General features: G+C 42.3%; 1 protein-coding gene across 1 annotated transcript in view; it reads left to right on the forward strand.

Moving 5' to 3' along the window:
* Positions 1-13,802, forward strand: part of LOC143517275 (glutamate receptor ionotropic, kainate 5) — a 105,742-nt gene that overhangs the window by 41,525 nt on the left and 50,415 nt on the right. The window contains 3 exon segments of the mRNA XM_077009598.1: positions 4,007-4,171; positions 4,966-5,063; positions 5,303-5,468. Of these exon segments, the coding sequence (XP_076865713.1) occupies positions 4,007-4,171; positions 4,966-5,063; positions 5,303-5,468 (429 nt within the window).

Below are 13,802 nucleotides of genomic sequence, written 5' to 3' on the forward strand. Positions count from 1 at the left end.
GTGAGAAATCCTCTCAGTCAGAGAGAAACTTAGTCTTAAATGGCCATAGGCCAAAGAATAAGAAGCCAGTCCCCTATTCAGCTTCCAGGAGACTTATATGAACTCGTAGTCAGTCTGTGGCCAAGTCTGTTACATATAAAACAAAAAGATCCAAAATCGACTTCTATTTGAATCTCACTAAAAAAATGTTGTATGCCGAATACAAATGTAACCCTGTCCCTTTTAAATAGGGAAGGCAGATTCCCAGTACAAGAATAGCCACTACGTCTCCTTATCTAAAGGACTTGGAAGGACACTTCAACTCTCATAGCCAAGCTTCTCTTGAAACCTGACTATTGTGATAAGTATTTCTAGGGAGAGGTTCTGTCCTGAGACTAACTCTAGGCTCTTCAGGGTGATTTCTAAGGACTTCACATGCAATGTGCTTCTCAGAGAAACTTTATTTCCTCAAGGTGTTTTATTTTCCAGTGGTAAAATAATGCACGTAATGTCAGTTTTACTAGTTTTTCTTGTGCATTCTTGTCATCATTTGAGCACAATTGGGGTTGTGGTGTACAAATCTATTTTAGTTTAGTTTGGTTTTACGTCAAATGTGTTATCATTTTTTCAGTGGCCTGAATGGCCTTACCTGTCTTTTCCATCAGTCGATGTGAAAATAGATGTATGTGATTTTAATTGCCTTGCTAGGTAACAAAGATGAGCAGAATTTACTGATATGGTAAAACAGATTTCACAATGAGTGTAATCTTTTTATATTTCTAACCTTTGACTTGGAAAAACTACTAAAGCTAAGAAAATCAGGAATGGAACGGAATTCAGTTCAGTTTAAGGGTGCATTCATATTTGTACTTATTCCATTGGTTCAGACCAATGCAGAAAAATGTACATTCTTGCATTTTAGCCATGGTGCACTTGCTGTTCATGCTGACAAATTTTCCATCTAACCAACTGATAGATGGACTGATAAAACCAAGAAAATTACAACAATGTACTCTATTAAGTTTAATGCATGTCTGCTGTTCTTGTACCAGTTGACAACTCAAGAAGAGGTGTCATAATGCATTAAGGAGGCAGAGCAACAGAAAGATACTTTCACTGCTGGAAGTGCAACTTGAATACTTAGGTATTTTTGTGCTGTATTTCCAGTATGGTATAGATTGAACCAAGTATTTATAAGGTATTTTTCCCCAGCTCATTTTCACTACACTGTTCTCTCATATGGTGTTTAGGACACCATCTTGCAGCATTGCATTCTGTGTTTGCTCTGTTGTGAGCTGCACCATGTTCATTATACAACAAAGTTTGTTTGGTAACATTCCCAGTCAGACCTGTTGTCTGAGACAGACCTGCTTGGGGAGTCTCAACCTGCTTTCTCTCATGCTCTAATAAACCGCACTAACAGAGCAATTTCACCAGGGTTAATTTTAATCTAACCAAAACTGCCAAATTTGAATGCACCCTTATTCTCTAAGGGTAATGAATATGCTGGCATAGAATAAACAAGAATAAAAGAAGTAAAAACTTAATCAATAGGCCATCAGCATAGCAAGGGGATAACTTCAGATACTGAAGAAACACCAGTAAAGGTCTTGGCATTAATCTCTTCTCAAGTAAGCCCACTTTCACACAGAGATTAAAGAAGGCGTTTGCTCAGCTCATAGTAGAAGAAGTAATGTAGGACCCCTGTAGCAGCACTGGGTAGGAAAAGCAGTTAATTGACTGAACATTCAAAATGACATTCAGATGATTACATGATTACAATGGGAAACAAGTGCTCAGAAACAGGTAATGTGCTCCATAATCTGCAGCAATGCATTTTACCGTAATTTACTGTCAATGACAACAATTTAATGTTCAACAGTTTAATAAAATAAACTCAGCATATAATTGTGAGGAAAAAAAAACATTTATAAACCCTTTGACTTGGACATCTGCATTAATTATTTATAATGTGGACTGACCTTCAAACAAAACAATCCACTTTAACTGATGATAATTTTACTTTGTCGCCTCAAGACTGACCATGTTGTTTAAACATTCACTGTTGCTAGGCTAATGACTTTAGACATAGTGTGTCTGAGTTCGAAATGTCCTGTTCAAGAAAAAAGACAAAGTTAGGTTGTTGGCAGAGTGAGCTCTTCTCAAGAAATGTGGTCATGTAAACCCTGACCCTAAATATCAGGAGGTCTGAGAAGACCTGTAGAAATGTATTCCCTGTCCTGAAAAGTAATGTCAGGAGGTCTGATAAGATCTACAGAAATGTAAACCCTGCCCAGAAAGGTTATATTAGGAGGTCTGAGAAGACCTGCTGAAAGGCAGAAAGGTGGACAAGGCCACCAGTTAATCAGTCCCCAGTAAGACAAAATACAGATAAAAGCCAGGAAGCCCATTGTCTCCCAATGAGTGGGTGTGCTGACCATGACAAGTCTGCATGTAATACTCCACCATACTCATGCTATACCCACGCAGTACTCAGGGAGGTAAACAGAACCCTATGTGAACTTCAAAAGAGTAGCAGAATTCACTTTACCTTATCTTAAACAAAATATGTGTTCACAAAGGTGGGCCATATACAAAACCCAGCTGCCTTCCAAATGCCACAACAGCAAGTGCCGCAGCATGTTTCCAGTGAACAGAAGACTCTCAGGATGGTTTTCCATGCTTCTGTAACTGTGCTTTGTGGACCAGCCCATGAGAAAAGCAGAATGTTTGGGCAGAAATGCACATTGGTGTCTTTGGAAGGTAAAAGCAGCTCATACCAGTATGAAGCAACATCCCAGTGATAAGGGCTGGTGGAGAGAGCATGATGGTTTAAAGCTGTTGTACAGCTCACATAGCTTTTTTTCACCCTGGACTGTGAATGTTTAATGATGTTTGGTATTAACTACAGCTACAGCTGTTTGTGTATGATTAGTTTTACCACATATATGTGTCCCCTGATGTGGCTTAATTAAGGATAAAGTAATACTTTTATGAGTAATTAATACAGATATCTGGGTGATTCCAAAGGGTTCGCAAACACTTTGTTACAAATGTAGATAAGTGAAGCAAAAATGTATCCCACTTGCTATGTGCAACAGGGTATTGGGATTCTACACTTAAGTGAAACAGCACTGTGTGTCCTGGGGGGGACAGCTCAACAACTCTGCCTTCATAATTTCATCAGGATCCCCACCAGCTCCCACCTTTGCAATAGCTAAACCAGCAATCCACATTAATTAGATTGTGCATGCTATCAGTTAAACGTTCGGAATCACCTGACATATTTTATTCAACACTCAATATTTAATTCACTAACAACCTATGCGATGTAGATCCAAATAATTTGTAAAATGTAAATGCGATAATAACCAGATCCCAAAAGGGATTTAAAGATTTAGGTTCATATAGTATTTCAAATATTTTGGAAAATCTAAAATTAAATGCTAAATAATTCGGAAATTGTAAAAATGACAATACATATTTTTACTTACAGTATTTCACTTAATACGTGCTCACCACTTTTCAAATGTGGGATATGAATTTATGGATATGAATGAATCACTCTCGATGTTATACAGCTCTCACAGGTATTTTGAAGTAATCTATACCACTCTATATCATTCTGGACACACATACATTTTTGTCTTATTCTGTATAATTGAAAGCCTTGATTCCAATTCTTTGAGCAGTAGTGTTGGCGGGGCTTCTGAGGACCTCCAGGTGTCACCTGCAAACAGCAGCTACTAGAATATACCAAGATAACAATGTAGTGGAATAAACCCATGTTCATTTTCACCTCCAGATCAAGTTTGAACCAGATACTAGATATAACCAGCATAGATATCCTGGATCTAACCCATTTAGAATTTTGCTTTGTTTGGCCATGAACAAAGTTCAAAGAGCATAATCGGTGCACTCCCATGAGTGGTGAAAGGACAAAAGTAGGACTTTTGCACAACAAATAATAGCAGAAATGTAGTCTTGGATCTGTAATTGGGCCTGTCTGGCGTGTCCCTTGTCCCAGCCGCCATTCTAGATGACCAGTCAGCATGTGGGCGTGGGGAGCGCCTGGCCTTGGCACTCGCGCGCGAGAACATCAACAGCATGATGGATGGACCGGCTCGTGCCCGGGTGGAGGTGGACATATTTGAGCTGCAGAGCGACTCACAGTATGAGACCACTGACACAAGTGAGTTCAGACACACACGTGCACATGCTTGTGCTCGCGCACGCGTGCGCACACACACACACACACACACACACACACACACACACACACACACACACACACACACACACACACAGTCGCACCCAGCTCCAGAGCAAACTGCCGCACTATTTAAAGAGCACTGACATAGCAACATGCGCAAGCAGTGGGTTGAGTGTGTGGGCACCTTGGTTAACTATAATACTGCTGACTTATTTGGCAACAAAATGTGCTTACTCAGGCAGAGCAGTAGGAGGTTGGAGATTTGGGCTAGCCGTATCATGCGCTTCTGTACTGCACGCTTACATCTGCCTCCTCACAAGAGTAACACTCTGTTAAGAGCTACATGCACTTTTGCATCTGAGAGTGGCTTTCTTTCAAGATGGGAAAGGAAGACACAAACACAAGCAGACATGCTTTTTCTACCAAAGTGAGAGCGACAATCTCTACTAGGCTAAACATAAATCTTCAGTGTGCTTATTGATGTAATTAATCAAAAAGAGCCTTGCATTGACTCCTTATTTGATATATCATCCAGCAACAAGACATAGACAGAACTGGAAGGTCTCCAAGATGTAGGCTTTTTTTCTCTGCCCACTACATCTCTCTCTGTCTCACTCTCTCTGTCTCACTATCTCTCTCACTCTTGTGCTTTGTCTCTCTTTCTCTCACTCTCTCTATCTTTCTCTTTGTGTTTCTTTCTCTTTGTCTGTCCTTCTGTTTGTTTTCTCCCATGTTATCTAATCTACATTTCTGTCTTCCTTTTGCATTTGCAGTGTGTCAGATCTTGCCGAAGGGTGTGGTTTCTGTCATAGGCCCCGCCTCTAGTCCAGCCTCTGGATCCATTGTCAGTCATATATGCGGGGAAAAGGAGGTGAGGAAGAAGGAAGCATGTTACCATAAGTCAACACTCGTGCCTGCAGTCTGCCACTCACAAATACCAATCCTGTCTCTCCTCACTCCTCACTCTCCTCACTCTCCTCACTCCACACCTCCTCCACCACACTGCTCTACCATTCGTCCTTCTTTAATCCTCCCTTCTCACCTTCTGTTGTTGGAAATCATTCGATGCGTACTCGCTCCCTGCTATCACCTCATCTCCTTTCTTTGCAGATCCCTCATATCAAGATTGGCCCTGAGGAGACGCCCCGGTTGCCGTACCTGCGCTTTGCTTCAGTGACGCTATATCCCAGCAACGAGGACCTGAGTTTGGCCATCGGTGCCATCCTGCGCTCCTTCAGCTACCCCACAGCAAGTCTGATCTGTGCCAAAGCTGAGTGTGAGTCTGAGTGTGAGTCTGAGTGTGAGTCTAACTGGCCTGTTTTTCCATTGCTGATATTCCATGTTTGAGTTTACAAACTTTACAGTTGCGCATTACACTTAATGAGTACCTTGCTCCTTTAAATCAAGTTGTGGTTAAAGGAAGGCTAAAAAAGTGTCACTTAGCCTGGTCGAAGAGACTACAACCTCCAGAATTCCAGGCGACATCTGCAGTGCTCCTCTTCCCCACAATATTAACAGCACCTGTCACTCATTACTCATACCTATTTAAAGATACTTACCTTCCTCTGCTCTTTGCGAAGTATTGCCTCATTACTATGACCTGCATACCAAGCACTATTTTGGATGGTCTTATGGTTCGACCCAGCCTGTTGTACTCACACTCCCTTTGGTTTGTTCCCTGTCTGTACTTTAGTCTGGTGTGTTGTTTACTTTGGATTACCTGGACTCAGACTGCTAAACTCCTCTCCTGTACAGAACGCGTTTGATAATAAAACTACCTCTTATACAGTCTACAGTCTGAGTCTCATGATGTACACGCCATCACAGAATACCTCGCCTCCCCAGCAGATGGCAGACTGTGAGGATATGGTGGCCCAGGCATTGGCTGTGCAAGGACTTGAATTTGAGGATTTGCGAGTCTTACTGGAAATGCTCGCCAAGCAGCAGGCGGAGCAGCAACATCTCATGTCCAATCTAACCTGCAACATGCACGAGGTTAGCCACCAACTACGATCCCTCGTTAAGGAAGCCCCTGACTTTCTTCCTGAGAGAAGTAGCTCTACACCGTTGTCTAACCAGCTGTACGATGTCAGTAAGCCGGAGAAGTATGAGAGTGCACCAAATGAATGTTGGGGTTTTCTCCTTCAATGCGAGATTTTTTTCAACAACCAGCCTCCAGGTCCCGACCAGAGTAAGATCATGTTCTTTATTTCCCACTTAACTGGGCGTACTTTGGACTGGCCAACGGCTGTGTGGGCTGAAAATCAGCAGAAAACGTATGGGGAATTTTTACAGCAGTTTCGTGCTGTCTTTGACCATCCCAATGGAGGTAGGACCAGCGGTGAGCTACTACCGAGACAAACAAGGAAGAAACAGTACAGCCAAGTACACTCTTGAGTTCAGAACCCAATCAGCGGGGAGTGGGTGGAACGAGGCAGCCCTGTTGGTTACATTCTGGAATGGTTTACGACCTGAAGTCTTGCAGGAAATGGTCTGTAGGGATGAAGGCCTCTCCTTAGATTAGCTCATAGCTCTAGCCATAAGGATAGATATCCTTCGTGAGAGAAGGTCCACCAAAAGCACGCATCCTAATACCATGCCCCTTGCTGAAACCCAAATGAGAGTGAGGAGCCTGCCCGAGGAGGAGCCCATGCAGTGTGATATCACAGGTATTACCCCCGAAGAGAAGCAGCTGAGGTTTGAGCAAGACCTCTGCACATACTGTGGGAAAGCTGGTCATATAGTCAGGGAGTGCCCCCGAACTCCTCAACAGAAATTCAGTCAGACCAGGTCTAACAGACCTGTCAAGTCAAGTCAAATTTATTATATAGCGCTTTTTACAACATGTTGTCACAAAGCAGCTTTACAATTGTATGAGTCCAGATCTCTAATGAGCAAGCCAGAGGTGACAGTGGCAAGGAAAAACTGTATGATGGTGGGGATTAAATGTGCCGTATTTTGTCAATTGTGATTTTTACACCGCAATCGAAATTTGTCCTCCGCTTTTAACATATCTGTGCAGTTAGAACACACACACACACACACACACACACTAGTGATTACTAGGGGGCTGTGGATCACACGTGCCCAAAGCGGTGGCCAGCCCTAGCCCGGCGCTCAGGGAGCAGTTGGGGTTAGGTGTCTTGCTCAAGAGTACCTCAGTCATGGCCTCAGGTCTGGGAAACAAACCCACGACCCTCCGGTCACAAGACCAGTTCCCTACCACCAGGCCATGACTGCCCATAAATCAATTAAGGAAGAAACCTCAGGAGGACCAAGATTCAAGAGGGAACCCATCCTCCATTTGGAGGCACGCTAGCAGAAGTCCATATTTGTAGTCCAAATGTAGTTTTATAGTTGTTCTAATTCCAGGCAGAGTAGTCAAAGTCCCTTCAATGCAGATGGTGAGCGTCAGGTAGGAGTTGGCATTGGCGCGTCCTCTTGCAGCAATGGCACATCTAACCTTGGCATCAGCACATCCACTGGGATGCCAGACCATCTCCTAGGTGCTTGTATGGAATCATCTTTGGAAGAAGCATGCAAAAAAGATATAAAATACTGGTTGAGTATGTGAACATCAATTTAAACAACACAATTTAAACAACAATTTAAACAATTGATTTAAACATACATAGCTCGCGTGCCAGTGATTAGCATGTGGCTCTGGCAGGCTAATTTATAGCAGCATAACTAAAGGGAGGGGTTAGGAGGTGACCACAGTCATGAGAGCACACTGAGACATTGCTTTCCAGCCAAATCATTGTCACAACTAGAGTGATTCCATGACATGTCTGGATGACAGCTTCAGCATCTCGGATTGCCAGAAATCTCAACGACTGAGGGCTCCCCGAGCCCCACACCTTCACAAGTAGAATATTAACGGAAGGCTTGATTAAATAGGTGAGTCTTAGGTCTAGATTTAAAGATTGGAACTGTGTCAATCTCGGACAAGAGCTGGAAGGCTATTCCATAACTGAGGGGCTTTAGAGGAGAAAGCTCTGCCTCCGGCTGTAGTCTTACAAATTTTTGCAACTAAGAGAAATCCTGCATTTTGGGAGCGCAAAAGGCAAAATGGCCTATAGTATGCAGTCCACTCAGATATTGTGGAGCAAGACCATTTAACGCCTTATAGGTCAACAAAAGAATTTAAAATTCAATTCAATATTTGATCGGAAGCCAGTGGGGTTAATATGATCAAATTTTCTAGCCTTAGTTAGGACTCTAGCTGCAGCATTCTGTACAAGTTGTAGTTTCTTTATGGACTGTTTAGAGCAGGGGTGCTCATTACGTCGATCGCGATCGACCGGCTCGATCGCGAAGGAAGTGTGGGTCGATCGCGAAGGAAGTGTGGGTAGATGCATGACATTAAAAAGTAGTGGATGAATGACAGGCTATCGTCCATCTGCACTGGCGGTTGTATATTGACTGACATACAAGGTAGCCAATCTGTCGTCTAGGGTTTGACACACGCCCCCCCCCCCCCCCCCCCCCCCTCAACGATCGACACCCATCACCACCACCCACCCCTCACGCATGTGCGGTAGACCACGCAAACTTGTTCAATTACCTTGCTGCGTAACTAGCCTCCAATTTAATTTAACTAAAAACACAACAAAGTGTGTAAATATGAGTGCCGGTCCGAGTAAGAAGGCAAAAAACTACCATTTCCATACAGAATGGGAGGAAGATTTCTTTTTCACTATGTCTTATTCCAAGTGTATTTGCCTCATCTGTCAGTGTGCAGTTGCATTTCCAAAGAAGGGAAATGTGGAGCGGCATTTTCGGACAGTTCATAAAAATTATGACACTGATTTTCCACTGAAAAGCGAGCTGAGAAGGAGAAAGGTGAACGAATTAAAATCACAGTTGTCCGGACAGCAGTCATTTTTTTCACATCTCACCACAAAGTCGAAAGCAGCCACCGAAGCATCATTTTGTGTGAGTCACGTAATTATTAAACACAAGAAGTCCTTCCAAGACGGGGAGATGCTAAAAGAGGCATTTATTGAAGCCGCTGATTCTTTGTTCCGAGGCTTTAAAAACAATACGGAAATAGTATCTTCAATTAAAGCTCTCCAGCTGTCGAGACATACCGTTACACGGCGCACTGAAGCAATGGCTGAGAATTTGACCCAGCAACTTAGTAAAGATATTGCAGCCTGCGAGTGTTTCTCGCTACAATTAGACGAGTCCACAGATGTGAGTGACACAGCCCAGTTGTGCATTTTTATTCGGATGGTGTTTGCTGACATGAATGCAAGAGAGGAGCTTTTGACAGTACTGCCCATGAAAGAACATACGCGAGGAGAGGACATTTTCCAGTCTTTCAAAAACTTTGTTGAGAAAACCCAGCTCCCGGTGTACAAACTCGTGTCTATCACCACGGACGGAGCACCCGCGATGGTTGGCCGCTCGAATGGATTCATTGCTAAGTGCAAGGAGGATGATGCATTCCCGGACTTCCTCAATTACCACTGCATACTACACCAACAAGCGTTATGCGCTAAAATGCTCAACATGAAAGAAATAATGGATGTGACAACGAAGATCGCCTGTTCTATTCGCGCCAGGTATCTTCAAAGGCGGTTGTTCCGTGCACATCTTGAGAATGCCGACTGCGACCACTCCGAGTTGTTGCTACACACTGACGTGAGATGGCTCAGTCGAGGGAAATTCCTGCAAAGATTTTGAGAGCTCTGTCCGGAGATTAAGGAGTTTTTACAAGTAGCCAGACTTGCAGAATACAGCCAACTAAATGATGAGCAGTGGCTGCTAGACTTGGCTTTTTTAACCGATCTGACCAACATGTTGAATGACCTTAATGTAGAGCTGCAAGGAAAAGACAAAACTGTGATCAATATGATCAGCTCAGTTAATGCTTTCAAACGAAAGATGCAACATCTGTCCTCAAAGTTGCAGCGCTGTGATTTGGCAAACTTCCAGAATGTCATGTCGGAGCTGGAGATGCAGGGGAAGACACATGAGCAACTTGATAGTGCACGGTACACAGAGCAGATTGAGAACTGTCTGTCAGAGTTTGACAGACGCTTTCAAGACTTTGCTTTACTGGAGCCAGTTGCTTCATTCATGTGCTACCCTTTTCGGGAAGATGTTGAGGTGGATTCACTTGCATCAAAAATTGCAACACTGTTTCACCTGAATTCGTCTGGTGTGGAGAATGAAATTTTGACTCTCCAAGCTGACATAGAGCTGAAGTCCAGGGCTCATGGACAGTTCTGGAACTTACTAACAGAGGGGAAATACTCCAACATGAGGAAATGTGCCACCTCCCTCACTGCATTATTCGGTTCCACATATTTGTGCGAATCAGCCTTTTCCCACATGAAGATCATTAAGTCTAAATACCGTTCTACCATGACTGATGATCATCTGGAAGCATGCTTGAAGTTGGCTATCAGCAGCTACTGTCCGGACTATGCTGCCTTGACTGATGCAATTCAGTGCAGGTCATCCGAGTAGCTCGCCGTCTGATATACAGACTTTAGTGTTGATTTTCAAGTTCTGTTTGTTGCTGCAGCCTGTGCCTTTGTGTTGTTTTTACTTTTGCGATGGATAATAAAGAGATCAACATGCAGGCCCTGCCTCTGTCCCCGTGTCACAACACCAATATGTATTGTAGATGAAATTCAAGTTCAATAAAAAATCTATCCTAAAATATTAAATAGTAATAATGATAACTTAAACTATGATAATATAGAACAGGGGTGCCCATTACGCCCCATCACGTCCACCCCCCCCCCCCCCCCCCCCCCCCCGCTCATCAAAATAAATAGGTAGCTCTTTCTGACTTGGTCATCCTATAAGTAGCTCGCAAGCTGAAAACTTGTGGGCACCCCTGGTTTACAGCATCCAATTAGAAGACCATTACAGTAGGCCAATATTGACGAGACAAAAGCATGGACCAGCTTATCTGCATCAGCTAACGGAAGTAAATGTCTCAGCTTAGTGACATTACATAAATGGAAAAAGGGAGCCTTAGTGACGTTCAGGGGCATAGCAGCAAATTCTGGGCCCTGTACACTCTCAATGTCAGTGGGCCCCTATAAATGACAGTTAATGAGGCACATGAGCAAAATGGGCCCCTCTCCCTACTCGAGCCCTGGGTAGTCAGGTCCACTTTTCCCCCCACTACCACGCCCATGGTGACGTTGCATATATGTGTCAAATGAAAGATCCAAAGCAATAGTGACACCTAAGCTTTTTGCGGTAGATTTAGGTGTTGCTGAAATGCCATCTAGGGTAAGTGGAATATCAGCTCAATTGCTTCTAGCAGCAATTCTAGGGTCCAAGAATCAGCACCTCATTCTTATGAGGAGTTTAGTTGAAGAAAATTAGATGCCATCCAGTTTTTTATGTTCTTCACGCAGTTCTCAATTTTGAGAGTAGTATTGATATCATCCGGATTAGAAGTTATATACAACTGAGTATCATCTGCATAGCAATGGAAGCTAATGCCATGCCTACGAATGATTGTGCCCAGTGGTAGCATATACAATGAGAATAATATGGAGCCCAATGCAGATCCTTGTGGGACACCATAGTTTACCTTTGTATGTTCTGAACATTTGTTATTTACAAGTACAAATTGGTAACGATCTGTCAGGTAGGATCTGAACCAGGAGAGTGCTTGACCTAGTGTTGCCACCTGTCCCGATTTTCCCGGGACTGTCCCGGTTTTCACGTGCCTGTCCCGGGTTTCCCGGGCTGTCCCGGTTTTTCTTCTTTTTAATATTCGGTCCCGGCAAAAAAAAATAGGTTAGTTCAAACCACGATTCAGACTGTTTCTGGACACTTTAAATCTGTTTTTTTTCTCGCTGTGTCCATTTTAAACTCCTCCGGTAACATTTTACGTTCGCCCCCCACCCCCCCGCTCAACAACTTACATTCGCCAATCGCTCAACAACTTACGTTCCACACCCCCCCCCGCTCAACAACTTGCGTTCGCCACCCCCCCCCCCCCCTCGTCCTTGTTTTTTGTCAGACCTAGGTGGCAACCCTAGCTTGACCTCTTGTGCCAATGAGTGTCTCCAGCCTATTTAGTAGAATGTTGTGATCAATGGTGTCAAAAGCAGCACTAAGGTCTAACAGTATAAGAAAAGAAACATGTCCTTTATCAGAGGATATTAAGACATCATTTACTACTTTAATCAGTGCAGTTTCAGTGCTGTGATGGGGTCTAACTCCAGACTGAAATAACTCTAGGACATGTTCTGTCTGTAAGAAAGAAGAGAGTTTCTTTCTCTAGAATTTTGGAAATGAACGACAGATTAGAGATTGGCCTGTAGTTGGACAGTTCCTGGGGATTAAGACCAGGTTTTATAATTAGCAGCTTGATGACTGTAAGTTTAAATGATTTGGGAATGTAGCCTAGGCTCAGAAAATAGGTAATTATAGTAAGCAAAGTTTCAACATTGCAAAGAAAAAAGACCAGAAAGACCAGAAAATTCCAAATAAAGTTATAATATAACATAAAATTAATGTTATGTTAATATGATAGAGATGTCCAAGAGTCCAAGAGGCTAGCTAAGCTAACCATGCAAGGACCCTAAACAATGCTGAGGAAGTACTACAGCATTTAAATGATCTAATACTGTTTATCATCTAATATTTAGGTGATTTTTAGTATGAATTTTCATATAAATGATTGTTTATTTATACTCACAGACAAACAATTCCTTTGTAGATCTTCGTAGCTGTTGTTCATGCTAACTTCCAGTTCAATGCTGTACCCAAACAACGATATAAATTCCAGCCAAAGTAAGCCTTTTCTTTTCTGTGATGTCCAAAAGTCTATGCAATCAAAATATCAACTAACAAAATAATCCATGACTGCTTCAGTTTCTCCAAGCAGAGTCAATCACCACCTCTTCTGGAGAGCATAGCTCATCTTGGCTTTGGCTACCTATCTTGGCTAGTATGTTTACAACCCAACTGTTGTCATAAAAAGGTAAAGAAGATAAAACTAAAAATGAAGCCATGGACCAGCAAAATTACAAAGTGATATATAATGGGACATGAACATTTAGGAAAAACATTTGAATTAGAATAATTAGAAGATGATTCTAAATTTAATAATCTAGGTGGATACATAGATCTAGGTGATCAGGAATTTAATTAGTTAAAAATATATGCAAGACTGCTTGCATATATTTCTTGTAATAAACTTGTCAAGTAAACTTTCCCATAATTATTTAGAACAAAATTTCTCTGCAACTTTTCAACAAGCTCAACCCTACTTTGTTGGACTGAAAAGGTGTATTTCATAAGAAAAATTTCATGACTCCAGAATTCCCTAGAATATGTTATGCTCTTGGTTAAAGTTTTTTTTACGACTGCTAACAAGCATTTCACAATACTTGGGAAACTTTTTCCAAACTCTAAACACAGCAACACATTTACCTCATACAAATAGCCAAATAGTTAATATCCTGTTCAAAAGCGAATTTTCTTAACTAAATACCTACTCTGTATTTCAAATGTAAACAGTTTTCTCTATATACACCAACTTTGTTAATACACAGCAAACCTGGTTTAGTATCCAATCATTCTTTCAAACGCAAATTTTCTATAAATTGTCTGTCAATCACTT

Source organism: Brachyhypopomus gauderio, chromosome 6 (genome assembly GCF_052324685.1).
Source record: "Brachyhypopomus gauderio isolate BG-103 chromosome 6, BGAUD_0.2, whole genome shotgun sequence".
NCBI classification, from domain to species: domain Eukaryota; kingdom Metazoa; phylum Chordata; class Actinopteri; order Gymnotiformes; family Hypopomidae; genus Brachyhypopomus; species Brachyhypopomus gauderio.